The sequence below is a fragment of the Hippoglossus hippoglossus genome, chromosome 9 (genome assembly GCF_009819705.1).
Source record: "Hippoglossus hippoglossus isolate fHipHip1 chromosome 9, fHipHip1.pri, whole genome shotgun sequence".
Taxonomy (NCBI): domain Eukaryota; kingdom Metazoa; phylum Chordata; class Actinopteri; order Pleuronectiformes; family Pleuronectidae; genus Hippoglossus; species Hippoglossus hippoglossus.
The window spans coordinates 26,173,644-26,192,585 of NC_047159.1; the positions used below are offsets into that span (position 1 = coordinate 26,173,644).

Below are 18,942 nucleotides of genomic sequence, written 5' to 3' on the forward strand. Positions count from 1 at the left end.
AGCCTGGATAGCTCAGACGGTAGAGCATCAGACTTTTAATCTGAGGGTCCAGGGTTCAAGTCCCTGTTCAGGCGATATATTCCTCTTATAGGACTTACATGGAAAATACTATTAGGTAGGGTAATAACAAAACAAGTCCTCTTCCACTATCATGTCTTTGGATGCTTATATACCCTCAGAGTTATCCAAGTTGGAAGTTAATAAGTGAGTTATGGCATTTTTCATGCTGGATCTGTGTCTTCTGAAGTGTGTATGCCATAACAGCTTTCCCTGAATCAAGTCAATAAGTCTGCAAGTATAGAGTTTTCCTGAGATTTGGGCTCAACTTGGGCTATGGTCCTGTTCGACCACAAGTACCCAGAAGTATTCGTTTTTCCTTGCCGTAGATGCCCTTCGACTGCCCAACTGTATGAAGTGGTAGGTTGTCGTTGTTGGTAGCAGTGTATGTGTATGTAAAGGGGAATTCGGACTTCGTGCGAATTTTTCATCCAAAAGAAATTGCTCTCGAAGCCTGGATAGCTCAGACGGTAGAGCATCAGACTTTTAATCTGAGGGTCCAGGGTTCAAGTCCCTGTTCAGGCGATGTACTCCTCTTATAGGGAGTTTCATTCAAATTACTATTAGGTACGGGTAAAACAAAACAAGGCCGATTCCACTATCATGTCTTTGGATGCTTATATACCCTCAGAGTTATCCAAGTTGGAAGTTAATAAGTGAGTTATGGCATTTTTCATGCTGGATCTGTGTCTTCTGAAGTGTGTATGCCATAACAGGTATCCTTGAATCAAGTCAGTAAGTCTGCAAGCATAGAGTTTTCCTGAGATTTGGGCTCAACTTGTGCTATGGTCCTGTTCCGCCACAAGGTACCCAGAAGTATTCAGTTTTTCCTTGCCGTAGATGCCCTTCAACTGCCCAACTGTATGAAGTGGTAGGTTGCCGTTGTTGGTAGCAGTGTATGTGTATGTAAAGGGGAATTCGGACTTCGTGCGAATTTTTCATCCAAAAGAAATTGCTCTCGAAGCCTGGGTAGCTCAGACGGTAGAGCATCAGACTTTTAATCTGAGGGTCCAGGGTTCAAGTCCCTGTTCAGGCGATATATTCCTCTTATAGGACTTACATGGAAAATACTATTAGGTAGGGTAATAACAAAACAAGTCCTCTTCCACTATCATGTCTTTGGATGCTTATATACCCTCAGAGTTATCCAAGTTGGAAGTTAATAAGTGAGTTATGGCATTTTTCATGCTGGATCTGTGTCTTCTGAAGTGTGTATGCCATTACAGCTTTCCCTTAATCAAGTCAATAAGTCTGCAAGTATAGAGTTTTCCTGAGATTTGGGCTCAACTTGGGCTATGGTCCTGTTCGACCACAAGTACCCAGAAGTATTCGTTTTTCCTTGCCGTAGATGCCCTTCGACTGCCCAACTGTATGAAGTGGTAGGTTGCCGTTGTTGGTAGCAGTGTATGTGTATGTAAAGCGGAATTTGGACTTCGTGCTCATTTTTCATCGAAAAGAAATTGCTCTCGAAGCCTGGATAGCTCAGACGGTAGAGGTAGAGTTTTCCTGAGATTTGGGCTCAACTTGGGCTATGGTCCTGTTCGACCACAAGTACCCAGAAGTATTCGTTTTTCCTTGCCGTAGATGCCCTTCGACTGCCCAACTGTATGAAGTGGTAGGTTGCCGTTGTTGGTAGCAGTGTATGTTTATGTAAAGCGGAATTCGGACTTCGTGCTCATTTTTCATCGAAAAGAAATTGCTCTCGAAGCCTGGATAGCTCAGACGGTAGAGCATCAGACTTTTAATCTGAGGGTCCCTGTTCAGGCGATATATTCCTCTTATAGGACTTACATGGAAAATACTATTAGGTAGGGTAATAACAAAACAAGTCCTCTTCCACTATCATGTCTTTGGATGCTTATATACCCTCAGAGTTATCCAAGTTGGAAGTTAATAAGTGAGTTATGGCATTTTTCATGCTGGATCTGTGTCTTCTGAAGTGTGTATGCCATAACAGGTATCCCTGAATCTAGTCAATAAGTCTGCAAGTATAGAGTATTCCTGAGATTTGGGCTCAACTTGGGCTATGGTCCTGTTCGACCACAAGTACCCAGAAGTATTCGTTTTTCCTTGCCGTAGATGCCGTTCGACTGCCCAACTGTATGAAGTGGTAGGTTGTCGTTGTTTGAAGTCGTGTATGTGTGTGTAAAGAGGATTTGGACTTGTTGCGAATTTTTCGTCCAAAAGATACAGCTGTCGAAGCCTGGATAGCTCAGACGGTAGAGCCTCAGACTTTTAATCTGAGGGTCCAGGGTTCAAGTCCCTGTTCAGGCAATGTACTCCTCTTAAGGGAGTTCCATTCAAATTACTATTAGGTACGGTAAAAACAAAACAAGGCCGATTTCACTATCATGTCTTTGGACGTATATATATCCTCACAGTTATCGAAAAGATTCAACATAATATGTGTGTTATGGCTGCTTTCATGCTGGATCTGTGTCTTCTGAAGTGTGTATGCCATAACAGGTATCCTTGAATCAAGTCAGTAAGTCTGCAAGCATAGAGTTTTCCTGAGATTTGGGCTCAACTTGTGCTATGGTCCTGTTCCGCCACAAGGTCTCAGAAGTATAAATTTTTCCTTGCCGTAAATGCCCTTCAACTGCCCAACTGTATGAAGTGGTAGGTTGCCGTTGTTGGTAGCAGTGTATGTGTATGTAAAGGGGAATTCGGACTTCGTGCGAATTTTTCATCCAAAAGAAATTGCTCTCGAAGCCTGGGTAGCTCAGACGGTAGAGCATCAGACTTTTAATCTGAGGGTCCAGGTTTCAAGTCCCTGTTCAGGCGATATATTCCTCTTATAGGACTTACATGGAAAATACTATTAGGTAGGGTAATAACAAAACAAGTCCTCTTCCACTATCATGTCTTTGGATGCTTATATACCCTCAGAGTTATCCAAGTTGGAACTTAATAAGTGAGTTATGGCATTTTTCATGCTGGATCTGTGTCTTCTGAAGTGTGTATGCCATAACAGGTATCCCTGAATCTAGTCAATAAGTCTGCAAGTATAGAGTATTCCTGAGATTTGGGCTCAACTTGGGCTATGGTCCTGTTCGACCACAAGTACCCAGAAGTATTCGTTTTTCCTTGCCGTAGATGCCGTTCGACTGCCCAACTGTATGAAGTGGTAGGTTGTCGTTGTTTGAAGTCGTGTATGTGTGTGTAAAGAGGATTTGGACTTGTTGCGAATTTTTCGTCCAAAAGATACAGCTCTCGAAGCCTGGATAGCTCAGACGGTAGAGCATCAGACTTTTAATCTGAGGGTCCAGGGTTCAAGTCCCTGTTCAGGCGATGTACTCCTTTTAAGAGAGTTTCATTCAAATTACTATTAGGTACGGTAAAAACAAAACAAGGCCGATTTCACAATCATTTCTTTGGACGTATATATACCCTCACAGTTATCGAAAAGATGGAACATAATATGTGTGTTATGGCTGCTTTCATGCTGGATCTGTGTCTTCTGAAGTATGTATGCCATAACAGGTATCCTTGAATCAAGTCAGTAAGTCTGCAAGCATAGAGTTTTCCTGAGATTTGGGCTCAACTTGTGCTATGGTCCTGTTCCGCCACAAGGTCTCAGAAGTATACATTTTTCCTTGCCGTAAATGCCCTTCAACTGCACAACTGTATGAAGTGGTAGGTTGCCATTGTTGGTAGCAGTGTATGTGTATGTAAAGGGGAATTCGGACTTCGTGCGAATTTTTCATCCAAAAGAAATTGCTCTCGAAGCCTGGGTAGCTCAGACGGTAGAGCATCAGACTTTTAATCTGAGGGTCCAGGGTTCAAGTCCCTGTTCAGGCGATATATTCCTCTTATAGGACTTACATGGAAAATACTATTAGGTAGGGTAATAACAAAACAAGTCCTCTTCCACTATCATGTCTTTGGATGCTTATATACCCTCAGAGTTATCCAAGTTGGAAGTTAATAAGTGAGTTATGGCATTTTTCATGCTGGATCTGTGTCTTCTGAAGTGTGTATGCCATAACAGCTTTCCCTGAATCAAGTCAATAAGTCTGCAAGTATAGAGTTTTCCTGAGATTTGGGCTCAACTTGGGCTATGGTCCTGTTCGCCCACAAGTACCCAGAAGTATTCGTTTTTCCTTGCCGTAGATGCCCTTCGACTGCCCAACTGTATGAAGTGGTAGGTTGTCGTTGTTTGAAGTAGTGTATGTGTGTGTAAAGGGGATTTGGACTTGTTGCGAATTTTTCGTCCAAAAGATACAGCTCTTGAACCTTGGATAGCTCAGACGGTAGAGCATCACACTTTTAATCTGAGGGTCCAGGGTTCAAGTCCCTGTTCAGGCGATGTACTCCTTTTGAGTGAGTTTCATTCAAATTACTATTAGGTACAGACAAAACAAGGCAGATTTCACGATCATGTCTTTGGACGTGTATATACCCTCACAGTTATCGAAAAGATGGAACATAATATGTGTGTTATGGCTGCTTTCATGCTGGATCTGTGTCTTCTGAAGTGTGTATGCCATAACAGGTATCCTTGAATCAAGTCAGTAAGTCTGCAAGCATAGAGTTTTCCTGAGATTTGGGCTCAACTTGTGCTATGGTCCTGTTCCGCCACAAGGTCTCAGAAGTATACATTTTTCTGTGCCGTAAATGCCCTTCAACTGCCCAACTGTATGAAGTGGTAGGTTGCCGTTGTTGGTAGCAGTGAATGTGTATGTAAAGGGGAATTCGGACTTCGTGCGAATTTTTCATCGAAATGAAATTGCTTTCGAAGCCTGGGTAGCTGAGACGGTAGAGCATCAGACTTTTAATCTGAGGGTCCAGGGTTCAAGTTCCTGTTCAGGTGATATATTTCTCTAATAGGACTTACATGGAAAATACTCCTCAGTAGGGTAATAACAAAACAAGTCCTGTTCCACTATCATGTCTTTGGATGCTTATATACCCTCAGAGTTATCCAATTTGGAAGTTAATAAGTGAGTTATGGCATTTTTCATGCTGGATCTGTGTCTTCTGAAGTGTGTATGCCATAACAGCTTTCCCTGAATCAAGTCAATAAGTCTGCAAGTATAGAGTTTTCCTGAGATTTGGGCTCAACTTGGGCTATGGTCCTGTTCGACCACAAGTACCCAGAAGTATTCGTTTTTCCTTGCCGTAGATGCCCTTCGACTGCCCAACTGTATGAAGTGGTAGGTTGTCGTTGTTGGAAGTAGTGTATGAGTATGTAAAGGGGATTTGGACTTGTTGCAAATTTTTCGTCCAAAAGATACATTTCTCGAAGCCTGGATAGCTCAGACGGTAGAGCATCAGACTTTTAATCTGAGGGTCCAGGGTTCAAGTCCCTGTTCAGGCGATGTACTCCTTTTAAGGGAGTTTCATTCAAATTACTATTAGGTACGGTAAAAACAAAACAAGGCCGATTTCACAATCATGTCTTTGGACCTATATATACCCTCACAGTTATCGAAAAGATGGAACGTAATATGTGTGTTATGGCTGCTTTCATGCTGGATCTGTGTCTTCTGAAGTGTGTATGCCATCACAGGTATCCTTGAATCAAGTCAATCAGTTTTGAGTTTTACTGACATTTGGGCTCAACTTGTGCTATGGTCCTGTTTCACCACAAGTACCCAGAAGTATTATATCCTTGCCGTGGATGCCCTTCGACTGCCCAACTGTATGAAGTAAGCTAAGTTTAACTTTTAAGCCCAGTTGTGTTACCAGTCCATGAAAAGGGGGAAAATGTCCTTTTTGATGTGCTGTTTGAAGTCCAGTGAAGTGGTCTTGCTGGTTTGTGACTCCTGTTGTTGTTGTTGTTCTGCCTGCAAGACTCTGTGTTGGGTTGAAGCCCTTAAGCAGGCTCTCAGGGTTGCTGCCTTTTTGGAAGGCTTCTGGCAGGCCTGCATGGAGGTTGGAAGAGCTTGGGTTGGGAGAATGTCTCCCTCGCTGGGTGAGCAGGAGAGGTACACCTCTCCTCCAGGAGAAGTTATAAGGAAGAGAGAGATATTAAGATTTACAAATTAAAGTTAAAACTTTGTTAAAAACCTCACTCATTTAGGATCAGTCCTCTGTATGTTGAAGAGAAGAATGCCATGAAGAGATGACCTGTTGCATTTAAGTTATCAGAATCTACCATGTACAAGGTTTTTTCTGTTGAAGTAAAAAGGGCTCTGGTGGATTTTCTTACTGTGGCAGTGCAGTGCTGATGGTCTGTTAGCTCACATAACCTAAGATTATGAGAATAATTTAAGCATCACAGTAGATTCAAGAAAACCTGGTTGTTAGCAGGAAAATATTTAAAGAAGTGCAGACCTAAAAGATAAAAGTCAAACCTTTTCATGGTCAGTTTATGAAATACACTCAAGACCTAGAATGCTGTTTAAGTGCATTTGTCCTATTTTTGTATCTAGCTGATGTGGCACACTCAATGGGGGCCAAGGTTGTGATTGCAATTGATGTTGGAAGCCAGGATGAAACCAACTTGACCAACTACGGTGACTCTCTGAACGGCTGGTGGCTGCTGTGGAAACGGTTCAACCCACTGGCTGAGAAGGTCAAGGTACACTGTCGTCTGTAAATTATTATTACAATTATCTCCAAGTCATATCCAGACCCTCCTGGATGTGTTAACATATGTCACCCGTGAATTAATACACGTTACATAGATAGTCATTCAGAGATAGATAGTCATTCATTTTGGTGGTTGAGTTGTGTTCTTGCAAAAGTATCTCACTGATTCTTGAAAAGTGGGACAAAACTGGATCCAATGTTAAATAAAACATTTAAATAAAACCTTAAGCTCAGACAAATTAAACTACATGTATGTATAGTATTTACCATGTACTAAGCTACTGAGCTATGCTTTGATACAACCTCCCAAATTTTCTCTTTTTTAACAAAATTTGCTGTTTGCCTTGCCATCTTGTGTCAACACCATCAGACACCAAAAACACAAATTAATTTAAACTTACATTAAGCTTGACCTATAAAAACTATATCAAAAACAAAATAGCACCAAGGCTGACAGAGCCCTCAAGAAAATTGTATAATAGAACTTAACTTTACCTTAAACACCTATCAAAACGTTTTTAAGAAAAAAAACATTGTCATGTTAGGAGACGGACTACATTGTCACATATGACCAACAATTCCTCAAAAAATATGAAATATCATACTGAAATATTCTCAAAATATTCATCGGACAGAGGCTACATAGACCTGACGGGGTTGACCCATATCTGACGGAGGAGACAAAAACACAAAAAGAACACTCAATATTATTAACCATATTTTCCTGTACTAGAGAGGGAGTGTGTCTATGTATCTTCACCATTATGTGTGTGTAAGCCCTATGTTCCCTCAACTAAACCCTGATAGAGTTTAATTCACAAAAGCAATAAAAAATGCTAATGCCACATTTTTAGTATTTATATATTATTAGACAAACTAATAATCCATATTTGACTCAAATTACAATAAACACAAATGATTCCTTCCCTTTGAATGTCAACTCTGTCAGACAGAAGATCTGACGGAGTTGACTTCTGTCGGTGTTGACAGAATAGGCGTTTTATTCACAAAACAAATGGAGTTCATGTAGCAGCCATTTTCTTTTCAGTTTGATACTAGATGGTAACATAACCTATTTCAGAAGAATAAAATGATCTAAACATTCCAAACAATTTCCTCAGAGAAAACAAAAGAGTTCATAATATAACCAAAACAACAAAAACTTAAAATACTCTTATTTAAGAGTCAAAGTCCAGAATCATGACACACCAGAGCTCCTGCAGCTGTCAGTGTGTTTCCTCCAAAACAATGTGCTGGGCCAGCTATTGGCCCTTTTTACAAGCAGCCAAGCCCCTGAGAACTTATTCACCACTGGCTGTTTTTGTCTTTATATGATCCATTTCGATGTACTAGCTAGTAGTGGTGACATCGTAGTGACGGTTATTTGAGTGAAAGGGAAGTAGTTCAAAGTTATGTTACAGGATTTCTCAATGAAATAAATCCTTGTGCAGACTAGGCTTCATATAAGCGGATTTAGATGGTAAAAATAATGCACAATCGTTTTAATTTCTCATTTCTCCAGAAAAAAAACATACAAACCTTTAGTTGCCGGCCCGCGTACCCGCAGGTACCAGACCCACTGCATGGTTCTACTCTGCATGACCATATTTCACAAACACTAGGCTCCATTATAGTCAACAACAACTACAGGTAACAGACCCTGCTCTTAAGTGATGAGGTTTACAGAGATGCACAGGTTCTGTTTCCGATCAGTGGTTGAATTTCCACTTGCAGGTCCTGAACATGGCAGAGATCCAAACCCGGCTCGCTTACGTTTGCTGCGTGCGGCAGCTGGAACTGGTCAAAGACAGTGAGTATTGCGAGTACATTCGACCGCCCATCAACCACTACGGCACCCTAGAGTTTGGCAAGTTCGACGAGATTGCTGTGAGTTTCCCCTCTGTTTTTCTCAATGCCATTCTCCATGTCTCCTCCACCCGTAAATCTCACCCTAACCCCCTGTCACTTTGAACGCAGGAGGTTGGATACCAGCACGGGAAGACACTGTTCGATGTGTGGCAGCGCAGCGGGGTGGTGGACAGTATGCTGAAGGACAGACATCTGGAAGACTTCCACAAGACCAAACCTGGCGATGTGAGTAAAATCTAGATTTTAAAACTGTTATCAAGTTGTTTTATTTGATTCTACTTGCAGTAAGCTGTGTCATTATTGTTGATGATGAGGCCCACCACTGCTGTGTTATCAGCAAGCCCCACTGGTAAAAAAAAAAACAATAACACCCACTAACATCTAGGTTTTGTCTGAAATGAGAATGGATACAGTCAATATACACTCCCGGATCAAATGACTCGATTCCCTGCACAATCTGTCAAATTGTGCTTAAAAGTTGTTCAGCACATCCGATAGGGAAGCATGACTGTCACAAGTCTGTGAGGGGGTTATATAATCTGTGAAGGCCAAGTGCTGTGTTTACATGTGCACAATCTCCTCCTCTTTTATTGGTACACTGCTGCCTTGTACTGCAATGTACCAATTTACTGCCCCCAACTACTGTATCTTGAATCGTCCTCTGCAACTGGGAGAAATACATATCACATGGCTTGGGCTATGCAACATATAGACAATACCAGGATTTAAATGTGCACAAAGTTACACAAAATGCCAGTGCATGCAATCAAGTTTGCATAGATTAAAATATGTAAACAAGTTTTATATCAAAATTGGAAAGCTACGGCTATATCAAATAGGTGAAGATTTTGTCATCACAAGGTCTCTGTTGATCTCATAGGCTGTAGGTTGATCTACACAGACATGAAAATAAATCTTTTGTTATTTAAACTTTTAGTAGGTGTTTTTTTGATGACAGTTGATGTTTTAAATGTATTATCTAAATGTGATGTACTGAAGCTGATACATACTCATTGGAATGATGCAATGTGTCTTTCAGGTGGTCACGTGCCCGAACGCCTCTTTCACAGACCTGGCGGAGATTGTGTCAAGAATAGAACCTGTGAAGAATGCCCTAATCAATGGTTAGTTATCAATAACATATTGAACTATCAACTGAAAATGTCATATACATATACATGGAGAAAATTCCCCAAAATATAAATGGCTGCATTTGATTCATGGTATTTAGGCAATAGCTTTGAATGCTATTTATTTTACAAAATCTCTAATACAATTGAAGGAATTACAAAGACATGATCTGCAGTGTCAGATACATGTCTGATATAATATCCACATACATTTTTTTACCTTTTGTTCATATCAGAAGTTTGTGGATAAGATCTGACAAGGGTTTTTTAAGTCCAAATGATCTAACATCTTTGTGAAAAGCTATATAATTAATACAGAAAAATGATTCATCTAAAATGACAAAAATGGGTGGACATGTTGTCTTGTCCTGTCTGCCTTCAGAGGAAATGTCTGATGAATACCAGACAGACTATGATGAGGAGGCTGTGGAAAGCGCTCTGTCTGACTTTGAGGCGTTCACCGCCGGCAGCGAGCAAACAGAAGGAGAGGAGACAGCGGACACGGCTGAAACAGTATGTATAAAAAAAGTGTAAAAATAAAACTTCCCAATCACTTGTTTTATTTTGATTAATACAGACACACAACACAAATAACTAATAATAAAGGAATATAAGTATATATAAGTAATAATGTAACTTTTGATTTTCCATCTTTTTCACAGGATGAAGAAATTCATATCCGAGGTTGACCCCGAACGAAGAATGCTCCACATAATCTTAGGACGTAGCATCCATCAAGGCTGCGACTACCTGCCAGCTACTGGTCCACAACACACATGTGTGAATGAAGTAGGGTACAGACATGTTGCTGATACCCGTGTCCAGTGACTTGCTCAAGGAGACTTCAGCAGAACACAGAACTGTAAATGAATGCAGTAAATTTAATCAAGTATCAAAACCTGCTAGTAAAAGAAGATAGTTTTAATTGTGTCAAGATCCCCAGTGTGTCTCTTAGAAAGTGATTTTAACTGTTCAGTGACAACAACCCAGGTTTGTGCTTGTCATGGAGTTCGTGAGACACTGCATCTGTGAGAAGAGTGAAAATGGGAAAATACAAAGAACTCCATCAGATCTCTGGAGGAAGTCCGAGAACAGCAGGACATTTTTTTAATGATCTAATTTAACAACAGGGTGTAATATTTGTTTAGCTTTTCTCAAACATAAATTAGAGTGTATGTTAGTCAGGAATTATGAAATTGTATGTTAATGCACTACAGCCTTTCAACATACATTTCATCATAAGCAGTCAATTTTTGTGACAGTTTTATGTATAGCTGGTTCATACTATAATAACCTCAGAGTCCTGAAGCAGTATAATGCAACTCATCATGTTTACTTAGAAGTTCAAACATTAAACATATGTTCTCCGTGTGGCTGCAGTAAACTTCAAGTAGTGTTAACCTCATTTCTGTATGAAAATGAGAGGATTTGTCCTTTTTCAGAGCAGAGCCATGTGCACACTATAGGTGTGACAAAATAATGTGAACTGTGACTAATAAACTTTAAATAATGTACTTCTTACACATGTCTGGTCTTTTTGGGTTTATCACACACTTCATACAGAACTACCAAGTTTTGAAACTGTATATCCAGTGCTACCCCCTCAATTTTTCAATTTAAACCAGATTAAAAAAATGTCAAATTGATTTTGTCAAAAGCAATTTGTCATAAAAACAATTAGCCTGCTTGCTTAAGGTTTGACTGTGGTCATGGTTCATGAGAAATCAACACAAACATCAACAACCTCTTGCCTTTCTGGACTTTGTTACTTCACTACTTCTTCCAGCTCATGTCAGCCAGCAGTCATAATTACTTCAGCCGTCAGAAACCATTAATATATTCTATTGTAGTTTCTAGCCATTTTCTGACTCATCAAATGAAATCATGCAAGCTGACTCAAACACCAAACTTAAACATGGCCTAAGTTATGAGAAAAGGAATGATCCTGTAATTCTCTATGTTTTTACTGAAGTGTATTCAGTTAAAAACAATAACACATATACAATACATTTTGCAAATGATGGGAGAAGTTTAATGCCTTAAAAGTTCATATCATTGTCTCTGTTCTTTGCTTTGTTCATCATGGACTCTCAGCCCTCTGCGTCTTGCAGTTGGAGGCAGCTTGGGGTCTTTGTCCTTCTTGAGTACACTTGTGCAGATTCTCTTAATTTGGCCTGGAGTACTTAACTGGAGCGTTCTTGATCTTCAGGCAGTTTGAAGAAGCTGTTTAACTCTGTGGTGAGAGAGGATGACCATTTCAGGTTGGTGTCCTGATGACCAGCCACTGATGAAGGAACTGGGTAATATTTTTAATTAAGACCAAGTAAAACAGACATCAGTGTGTGCCGTTTCAGCCAATTGCCCTCCTTGTTTCTATAGTCATGTTTAAGAACTGAATTAGAGAAAAATGAGTAAGTAAAACGTTTAAATTTTAGAGACGTCTTGCACTTAACAGAGAGATCAAACTATGTAGGCTACTCTGAACAACAAAAACACAACCACAAACTCAGCTCTATGTTCAACCAGTATAACAAAGTACAAACTATTAAATGTATCTACGGTATTTTTTATGTTGGATCACAACACCTTCAGTACCTTCACTACATTGCCCAGTCGATGCCACCAATCGATAGTACAATTTACAGTGGCTTTCTCTCTCTCTCTCTCTCTCTCTCTCTCTCTCTCTCTCTCTCTCTCTGTCCCTCTCCCGGTCCCCCCCCCCCCTCCTCCCCTCTTTCTCTACCATTTTTCTCTGCTCAACCCAAATGGTCAAGACAGATACACAGTGAGTCTGGTTCTGTTGGAGGTTTTTTTCAGTTAAAAGTAGTTTTTAGTTTTTCTCGCTCCACAGTCACAAAGTGCTGCTCATTGTGGGAACTGTTGGTTTCTCTATAGTATTGTAAGGTCTTGATCTTACTATGTGAAGTTCCTTTAGAGTTGCTGTGATTTGAATTAAATTCTTCAACTCCAGAAGTTAATAAAGAAAGACTCAGAAGCACACCAAACATGACGGATGTCTCATACGCTATTTATTCAACATTCAGACAGATTCATCTGTGTGGTCTGTAGTCGTGTCTCACTTTCTTTGAACAGTCTCTTTGATTGCGTTGTTCATTTACAATAACGTAGCATAATTCAAGCAGGAAGACTGTACCGGTGTTACTGCGATAAACACATACAACACAACTACTGGTGTTTCAAAAGCATCTTACAGCCATCTGCAAGTATAACAACTCAAAGTTACACTCACACATGTACAGAGTCACTTTGAATTGTTTTACTTAATCTTGTGGTTTTATCTTTGAAAATAAGAAATAAAAATAAGAAAACCACTTGGCTTTTGGACTCCACAGTATAGTGAATTACAAACTTCAGAGTCAGTGTGAGTCACAGACCCATCCAGTGGACTTTTGGGATTATATAGCAGGTTGTGTTTTTGTCAGTGATGAATGTTTTTTCTTCATTTTGTCATTGAGTGTGTTCCTGCATCCACTGACAGAATCTGCGTGAGTACTTTGTTGGTCTCATCGTGGAAAAGGCTCTGCCTGGGTAACGGAGGCTTTTCCACAGGTTCTCCAGTTTTTTCTTCCAGTTGTAGACAGTAAAAATGTCAATGATGCCCACAAAGTAGCGTCGGTCCGGCCCATCAATCACATGAATGGCATTTTTGCAATTGGGCAGAAGCCTGTGATGATGCTCGTGAAAATCCTGGAGCACTGAGTCGGTCCTGGTTTCTTTAGCGGCCCAGTTTATCTCCTGGAGGGGGATCCCCTCACTAGCACTCTCAGCTGCTGCCTGTGGCTGGCCTGACCCACAGTCTGTGGTATCAGGTACCCTCTCACCCCGGGTCTCTGATAGTAGTGGGTTTGTGGGGGGGTCTTCCTCTGTGGGACTAACATCTAAGTCCACAGACCTATAAAAGAGAGAAAAATTTGCAGAACACGAGCAGAGCTTACTATGAAACACCAACAAAGTCAGTCTAACAAACTGGATTCATGTTTTTCATTCATTCATGACATCAAATTACATAAATACACAAGACTGAAGAATATTGCTTAAAGGGATAGTCATCATCTACTCACCACGCCGATGGAGGGGTGGGTGAAGCATTTTGATGTCATTTCGAGTCGAAGTTGAATGTCGGGGCTTACAGACACTTGAATGACATCACTGAAGCAGTATGGAAGTATTTTCTGTTTTTTTTCCTCCTTTTTTTTCTGTTTTTAAGAATCGGTCACCATTTACTTCAACTGTATTGGCTGCAACACTGTTTACCCCTGAAACTAAAAAAGTGTTTTGTGGACTCAAACACTTCACCCACCCCTCCATCAGCATAGTGGTGAGTAGATAATGTAGATCATTTTTCGGTGAACTATCCCTTTAAGGTTTCTGATTAGGTTTGTTTGTGGCTTTTGAAGTGTTTGACCATTTAAAAGTAGCAGTGCTTCTCACACCTAAAGGAGCAGGATGCCCAATTCAAGAGTGCTATGATGGGCAGTGTAGATCAATGAATGGCAATGGGATGTCAGGACTAAACCATATTGTGGTCATATTTTCGTCATATTTTACACAACTACAGTATTGTTGACACTTTTCATGTGCACAACAGAGTGCAGTGCTACTGTATGATCCTTCATCCTCTCTATCACAGCTAGCTTTTCACTTAGCCTTGTACTGTGGCCATTTAGTTTCATTTCATCAGTGTAAGATTTGAATTATCATAGATGTCCTTAACTTTCTCTACTGAAGGAGAATTCCATTAAATATTCAAGTGCCCTAAAAGTTTGACTTAAGGCCCGATTATCATCTTTAATGTTTTACAGTTTGGAAGATAATAATCAGGCCTGTCTTACAAGGCAAATCTTTAGTCATAACCCATTTCTACATCTATGGCAAGTAATTCCAATTGTTTAGAGAGAAACTGAGATTTTATCTTCTGAGTCAAGTCAAAGTCAAAGTGACTTTTTATACAAATTTTTACACCTTCTCCCTTTGCCATTGTAGCCGTGGGGTCTCCAACATAGCTACTCATGACATGAGTAGAGCATGGCGTTGCCAGAGAAATGCTGAAGTTCATCTCTGATGGCGACCAACTCTAATGGGTCCACTTGTTGTTAAATTACAGACTAGAATGACACGCAGTAGCGCGCAAACCTCCACCAAGGCCCAAAAATCCCCTTAAATTCAATCAATCTGCAAATTTCACACACTGATTTTTTTCATTAAGTTCCATAAATCATTTCCATAGAAATTATTGAGATGGTCAAAAAAAAAGAATGTTTAAAAAAATCTAAAATCTGTTCATTTGTCCTGATCCAAGGTAAAATGTTTAGTGTGGTTAAATTACTAATTAAGCACACTGTTCATCTGCTGCATGTCCTGGGGAGAAGACAGTGATATTCATATTCCTCAGAACAAGTGTTTGACTTCATTAAGTCTCATGTGCTTCGGGAGTCGCTGACGAAACTTGTGAATATTCAGCCATAACTTGCAACTTAGTTTCATCCACAGAGGAGGCAGGAGCAACATGGAGGAAAGCAGAGACCAGGCAGCATGTGTGTACCTTTCAGGCTCTTTAAATAAAATTAAATAATTGACCCTAATGGCCATGCATTCCCAATCATCATTAAGTAATATTTGGCCAAGTGGAAGTGTATAGTGAAAAAAGTAGAATGGAACCTAGAACAGAGCTTTAAAGCACTCTGTGCACAGAGGAGCCACCACTGTCTCCCTTTGACACACAACAATCAGTACCTGCTCATTTGAAACCTACTTTGTGGCACGAACAACCAGATTTGCCAAAGAGTGTTTTCCTTCGCGCTCGTCTCGGTGCAGAGGTTGATGGGCCAGCAGGAGACTGTAGTCCAGCACATTGAGCCCCTGAAGAAAGGCAGCGTCCACTTTCACTTGATCAGCAAACCAGGGTTTGTCTTGACCTGCAGCAACCACACAAACATTTCCATTCGGTGTGCCCTTACAATTTATATGACTATGGAAACAAGTAGAGTAAGTGCAGGGGTGAGGACACTCACCTAATGCAATGTACTGCCCTTCAAAGTTATTGTCCTTCAGCACTTTTATCATTTGTTTTCCCCCGGTGTCAGGGTTAGTCCATCTACCCACTTCACAGCCTTTAATGTCGTATCTGTGCAACAGAAATATCACTTTATATACCGGGCAGAGATCCACACAGCAGAACTCAGGGTGAACATAGATGCTCTACCTGATATTGATCCTCTCATCAGGGTAAAACACACTCTGCATCAGGATGAAGTACTTCTGGAGAGCGGACAGACATCACTGCATTGTAGTACTGTTACTGTTAGGATATATTGGATATAATGACTTGTTATCTGGAGGAAATACCTTTATTTGATTTGGAATAACAATCTTGTAGACACCTGGAAAGAGAAAAGAAGGAAGCACATTATTAAATCCTGATTTTCCTATATGCTTTAAAAAGTGAAACTGTCAATATAAAAAATTGGGAAGCAGTGAATTCAGGTATAATAAGCAACACTTCTTTTGATTGGAAAAGTACAGGTTAGTGGTCTTGTCCTCAACAGAATGTGTCATGATGGAACAGGACACATCTGTGTCAGCAGTGGAGGTGACTCACCCTGTTAACCCAGACCTCTTACCTAGAAATCTCACCATCAGTGAGTGAGGGTATTTCTCCAGGTGGTCCATGTATGCCTGCAGATTGGACAGGAGAAACCTGACCTCCCTTCTGCTCTGGGTCTTTAGGAAGAACCACTTGTCATTTCTGAAACCAAGCACAGCCACGTCAATCTCATTACCAGAAAAACCCTGAATATGATAAATGACAGTGTTTTTTTCATATCTAGAGTCAACAATTTTAAAATTCTCCCTCTCTACACTTGCGTGGAACTGTATAGTTAAGGTTAGAGAAAGCTCATGGTTTAAGGTTAATTATTTGACTGTATTGGCAGAGTTAGATGTGCTGCTTTTTGTGCCACAGCTGCTGACATGAACTATGGCAACAGAGGCACCAGTTCTGCAAACCTAACAGTAAAAATGCTGATAGCATATTTTAAATCCTTACTTTACCATTCTGAAGCAGATCTTAAATCTTAGAACAAAATAATAACTACCAAAATGGTAGATCCCATACCCCTGCTGGGAACCCAACAAATTATACAAACAAAAATGTTGAAATAGAAAATGATAAAAATCTTTCTTAAAAACACACAAACCAATGTGGATCTTCTCTGTGTGGGGGTACAACACACAGCATATGACCCAATCACTTATTGTCATTATTGTCATACGTTTCACTCAACCTCCAAACCCCTAACACCTTTATAAGAGCCACACTACTTCCTCCACTGGCCCTGCAGGTTTGAGGTGCAGAATCCTTAAAAGTGGACATAGTTCCTGGGCTGAAGCATGTACATGTGAATATGTATGTGTGTTTTTGTGCTTGAAAATGAGCACTTTGGTGTCAGATTAGTTTGAAATCAGAGTCATCATGAAATTAGGTAAAGGGTTAGTCAATGTGTGTTTCAGATGATCATGCTCACGTGACAAAGAAATCTGCCTTGCTTTTAGAGTTGCTGACAAACTGGAGGTAGTAGCCACCCAAGCAGAGGGAGTTCAGATATTCCTCCTCTGTGATGTCCAGTGAACGCCTCAGTTTAGCAAATACTGGTGCTGCAAACGTCTGTATCTCAAAGCCCTGGAAGTTAAGGATTAAAACACATTTTAGAGGAACTCATAGAACAACAAAATTAAATTATGAATGGCCAAGGGCATTCAAATATTCAAAGCATTCAAAGTTGCTGTTAGAATAACAAGTGATATGATCACTTGCCTCGTGGGTTTGAGTTTCCTCTGCCTTGAAATGCTCCTCTGTGAGTGTATCCTGTGTAAAAAGGCCAAGAGTTCCTAAGATCATGATCATGTTTACATCCAACCAGTGGCCTTAAATGAGATGAGCGTTCACCTCAGGTGGTGTGTCCATAGAGGCCTGGATTACAGCCTGCATGCCTTCTTTAATTACGCATGTCAGATGATAGAACTCGTGCTCTGGGTTGATCTCAAACACCCCCAACATCCTCCACTGCTGTCTCAAACGCCACCAGACCCTTCGCCTGGTGGCGCCGGATGTGCCGACAGCTTTTTTCCGTGGCATCTGTGCTGCCAGACAGACATCAGTTCAACAAAAAGGCATTAACTCAGTTAAACATGAAATAGTAGTAGTAGTAGTAGTATTAATAATCTATTCATCAGGCTTTATGGACATTAACATTTCATAAATTCAGTATATGGATAAAAAGAGACAACTATAATTTAAAAACGAACTATGTCATTTTGCATACACAAATGTAGCCATAAATTTGAATCATTACACAGAATTTTATGTTTGTGTTACATAAAAAACAATAAGCATAAACCAAAGAGCATAATAAAGGTTTAAGAATAAACCTTAAGTTGTTAAATGTAGATACACACATACTCAGGGCAGTTTAAACAGCCATACTACAGGCAGGGCTGAGTACACTGTTCTATCAAAGAGAGAAGCCTCATTAGGTAAAAACATATGATTTGTCCTGAAAAGCTAAACACACAAGTACTGTATATATATATATATATAGTACTGTATATATTCAGGGAGCTCTTACCTGGACCGTCTTGCTGGGACTATAAAACACAGCAAATGGTTCACACAATTTGTCTGCCCACACAGTCTGTCTTGCCTTTGTGGATATACTGCGCCCTCCTACTAGCTCCGCATTCCTGGCAGGTTAGACAAGCTCTGCAGGGTGTGCCACATGCACAAGCAAAGGTGTGTGGCGTGTTATTTTTCTTTCCTGTTCTACAAGGAGGTAATCCTGAAGAGAGCAGTCACCCTATACCAGTGATGAGATTTTAAAGTTTGTCCTTTCACAGGATCAGGAGAGATGGTGTAACTTTAATTCAATTTCAATTTTATTTGTATAGCGCCAAATCGTGATATTCATTATCTCAAGGCACTTTACATCGAAGGTTAAGACCTTAAGAATTTTACAGAAACCCAACAGTTCCCACAATGAGCAGCACTTTGATAACGGACCTGGCCTCAAACATCATAACAGTGTGTTAAAATACATGATTATAGTTACGATGACACAAGTATACCCTTAGCCAACATTGATTTGCCTCTCTAGCATCTCTCAGGGCATGAGATAAAATCCTGTCCTGTTACCTCCTTATGATGTGACCTTGGCATGATCAAATCCTCAAACCATTGTTTGGTCATGTGAATTTCCACAAAGTCCTGCATTGCCTCGACACTGAGAGTAGATCTTACAGTAAACTTTACATAGGATCAATCTCACATATGATA

The 18,942-nt window shown here is 40.3% G+C and overlaps 2 protein-coding genes and 10 non-coding genes across 17 annotated transcripts in view; 11 read left to right on the forward strand and 1 right to left on the reverse strand.

Moving 5' to 3' along the window:
- pnpla7b (patatin-like phospholipase domain containing 7b) overlaps positions 1 to 11,114 on the forward strand; it is a 52,302-nt gene extending 41,188 nt beyond the window's left edge. Inside the window, exons 30-35 of one of the 4 annotated variants that reach the window (XR_004614945.1) lie at positions 6,435 to 6,583; positions 8,329 to 8,404; positions 8,572 to 8,688; positions 9,503 to 9,587; positions 9,976 to 10,106; positions 10,256 to 10,266. Coding sequence is in view for 3 of the 4 variants with exons in the window: in XM_034595727.1 (XP_034451618.1) it covers positions 6,435 to 6,583; positions 8,329 to 8,481; positions 8,572 to 8,688; positions 9,503 to 9,587; positions 9,976 to 10,106; positions 10,256 to 10,282 (662 nt within the window). In the remaining variant the exon portion in view is untranslated. Of the gene's footprint in view, positions 1 to 6,434; positions 6,584 to 8,328; positions 8,482 to 8,571; positions 8,689 to 9,502; positions 9,588 to 9,975; positions 10,108 to 10,255 lie in introns of those variants that run through there. The other 3 variants (XM_034595727.1, XM_034595726.1, XM_034595728.1) reach the window with 3 other exon arrangements.
- Positions 2 to 74, forward strand: trnak-uuu. Its single transcript has one exon. It is a non-coding gene; the product is annotated as a tRNA-Lys (tRNA).
- On the forward strand, positions 510 to 582 carry trnak-uuu. The gene has a single exon. It is a non-coding gene; the product is annotated as a tRNA-Lys (tRNA).
- Positions 1,021 to 1,093, forward strand: trnak-uuu. Its single transcript has one exon. It is a non-coding gene; the product is annotated as a tRNA-Lys (tRNA).
- On the forward strand, positions 2,259 to 2,331 carry trnak-uuu. Its single transcript has one exon. It is a non-coding gene; the product is annotated as a tRNA-Lys (tRNA).
- On the forward strand, positions 2,769 to 2,841 carry trnak-uuu. Its single transcript has one exon. It is a non-coding gene; the product is annotated as a tRNA-Lys (tRNA).
- trnak-uuu lies at positions 3,276 to 3,348 on the forward strand. The gene has a single exon. It is a non-coding gene; the product is annotated as a tRNA-Lys (tRNA).
- trnak-uuu lies at positions 3,786 to 3,858 on the forward strand. Its single transcript has one exon. It is a non-coding gene; the product is annotated as a tRNA-Lys (tRNA).
- trnak-uuu lies at positions 4,293 to 4,365 on the forward strand. Its single transcript has one exon. It is a non-coding gene; the product is annotated as a tRNA-Lys (tRNA).
- Positions 4,798 to 4,870, forward strand: trnak-uuu. The gene has a single exon. It is a non-coding gene; the product is annotated as a tRNA-Lys (tRNA).
- On the forward strand, positions 5,305 to 5,377 carry trnak-uuu. Its single transcript has one exon. It is a non-coding gene; the product is annotated as a tRNA-Lys (tRNA).
- Positions 11,115 to 12,400: 1,286 nt separating the features above from the next.
- Positions 12,401 to 18,642, reverse strand: LOC117767857 (phosphatidylinositol 4-phosphate 5-kinase-like protein 1). Of its 3 annotated transcripts, none has more exons than XM_034595808.1 (10): positions 18,239 to 18,642; positions 17,560 to 17,748; positions 17,428 to 17,478; positions 17,138 to 17,292; positions 16,235 to 16,359; positions 15,960 to 15,994; positions 15,817 to 15,872; positions 15,626 to 15,738; positions 15,367 to 15,529; positions 12,401 to 13,506 (listed from the first exon to the last, which is right to left on the reverse strand). In XM_034595808.1, exons 2-10 carry the CDS (start codon positions 17,746 to 17,748, stop codon positions 13,062 to 13,064), a joined length of 1,332 nt encoding a protein of 443 aa, XP_034451699.1. In that variant the 5' UTR covers positions 18,239 to 18,642; the 3' UTR covers positions 12,401 to 13,061. The 3 variants fall into 3 exon arrangements, with proteins under 3 accessions (XP_034451699.1, XP_034451700.1, XP_034451698.1); XM_034595809.1 differs by having other exon boundaries at positions 17,560 to 17,753; XM_034595807.1 differs by having other exon boundaries at positions 17,560 to 17,788.
- Between the last annotated feature and the right edge of the window lie 300 nt (positions 18,643 to 18,942).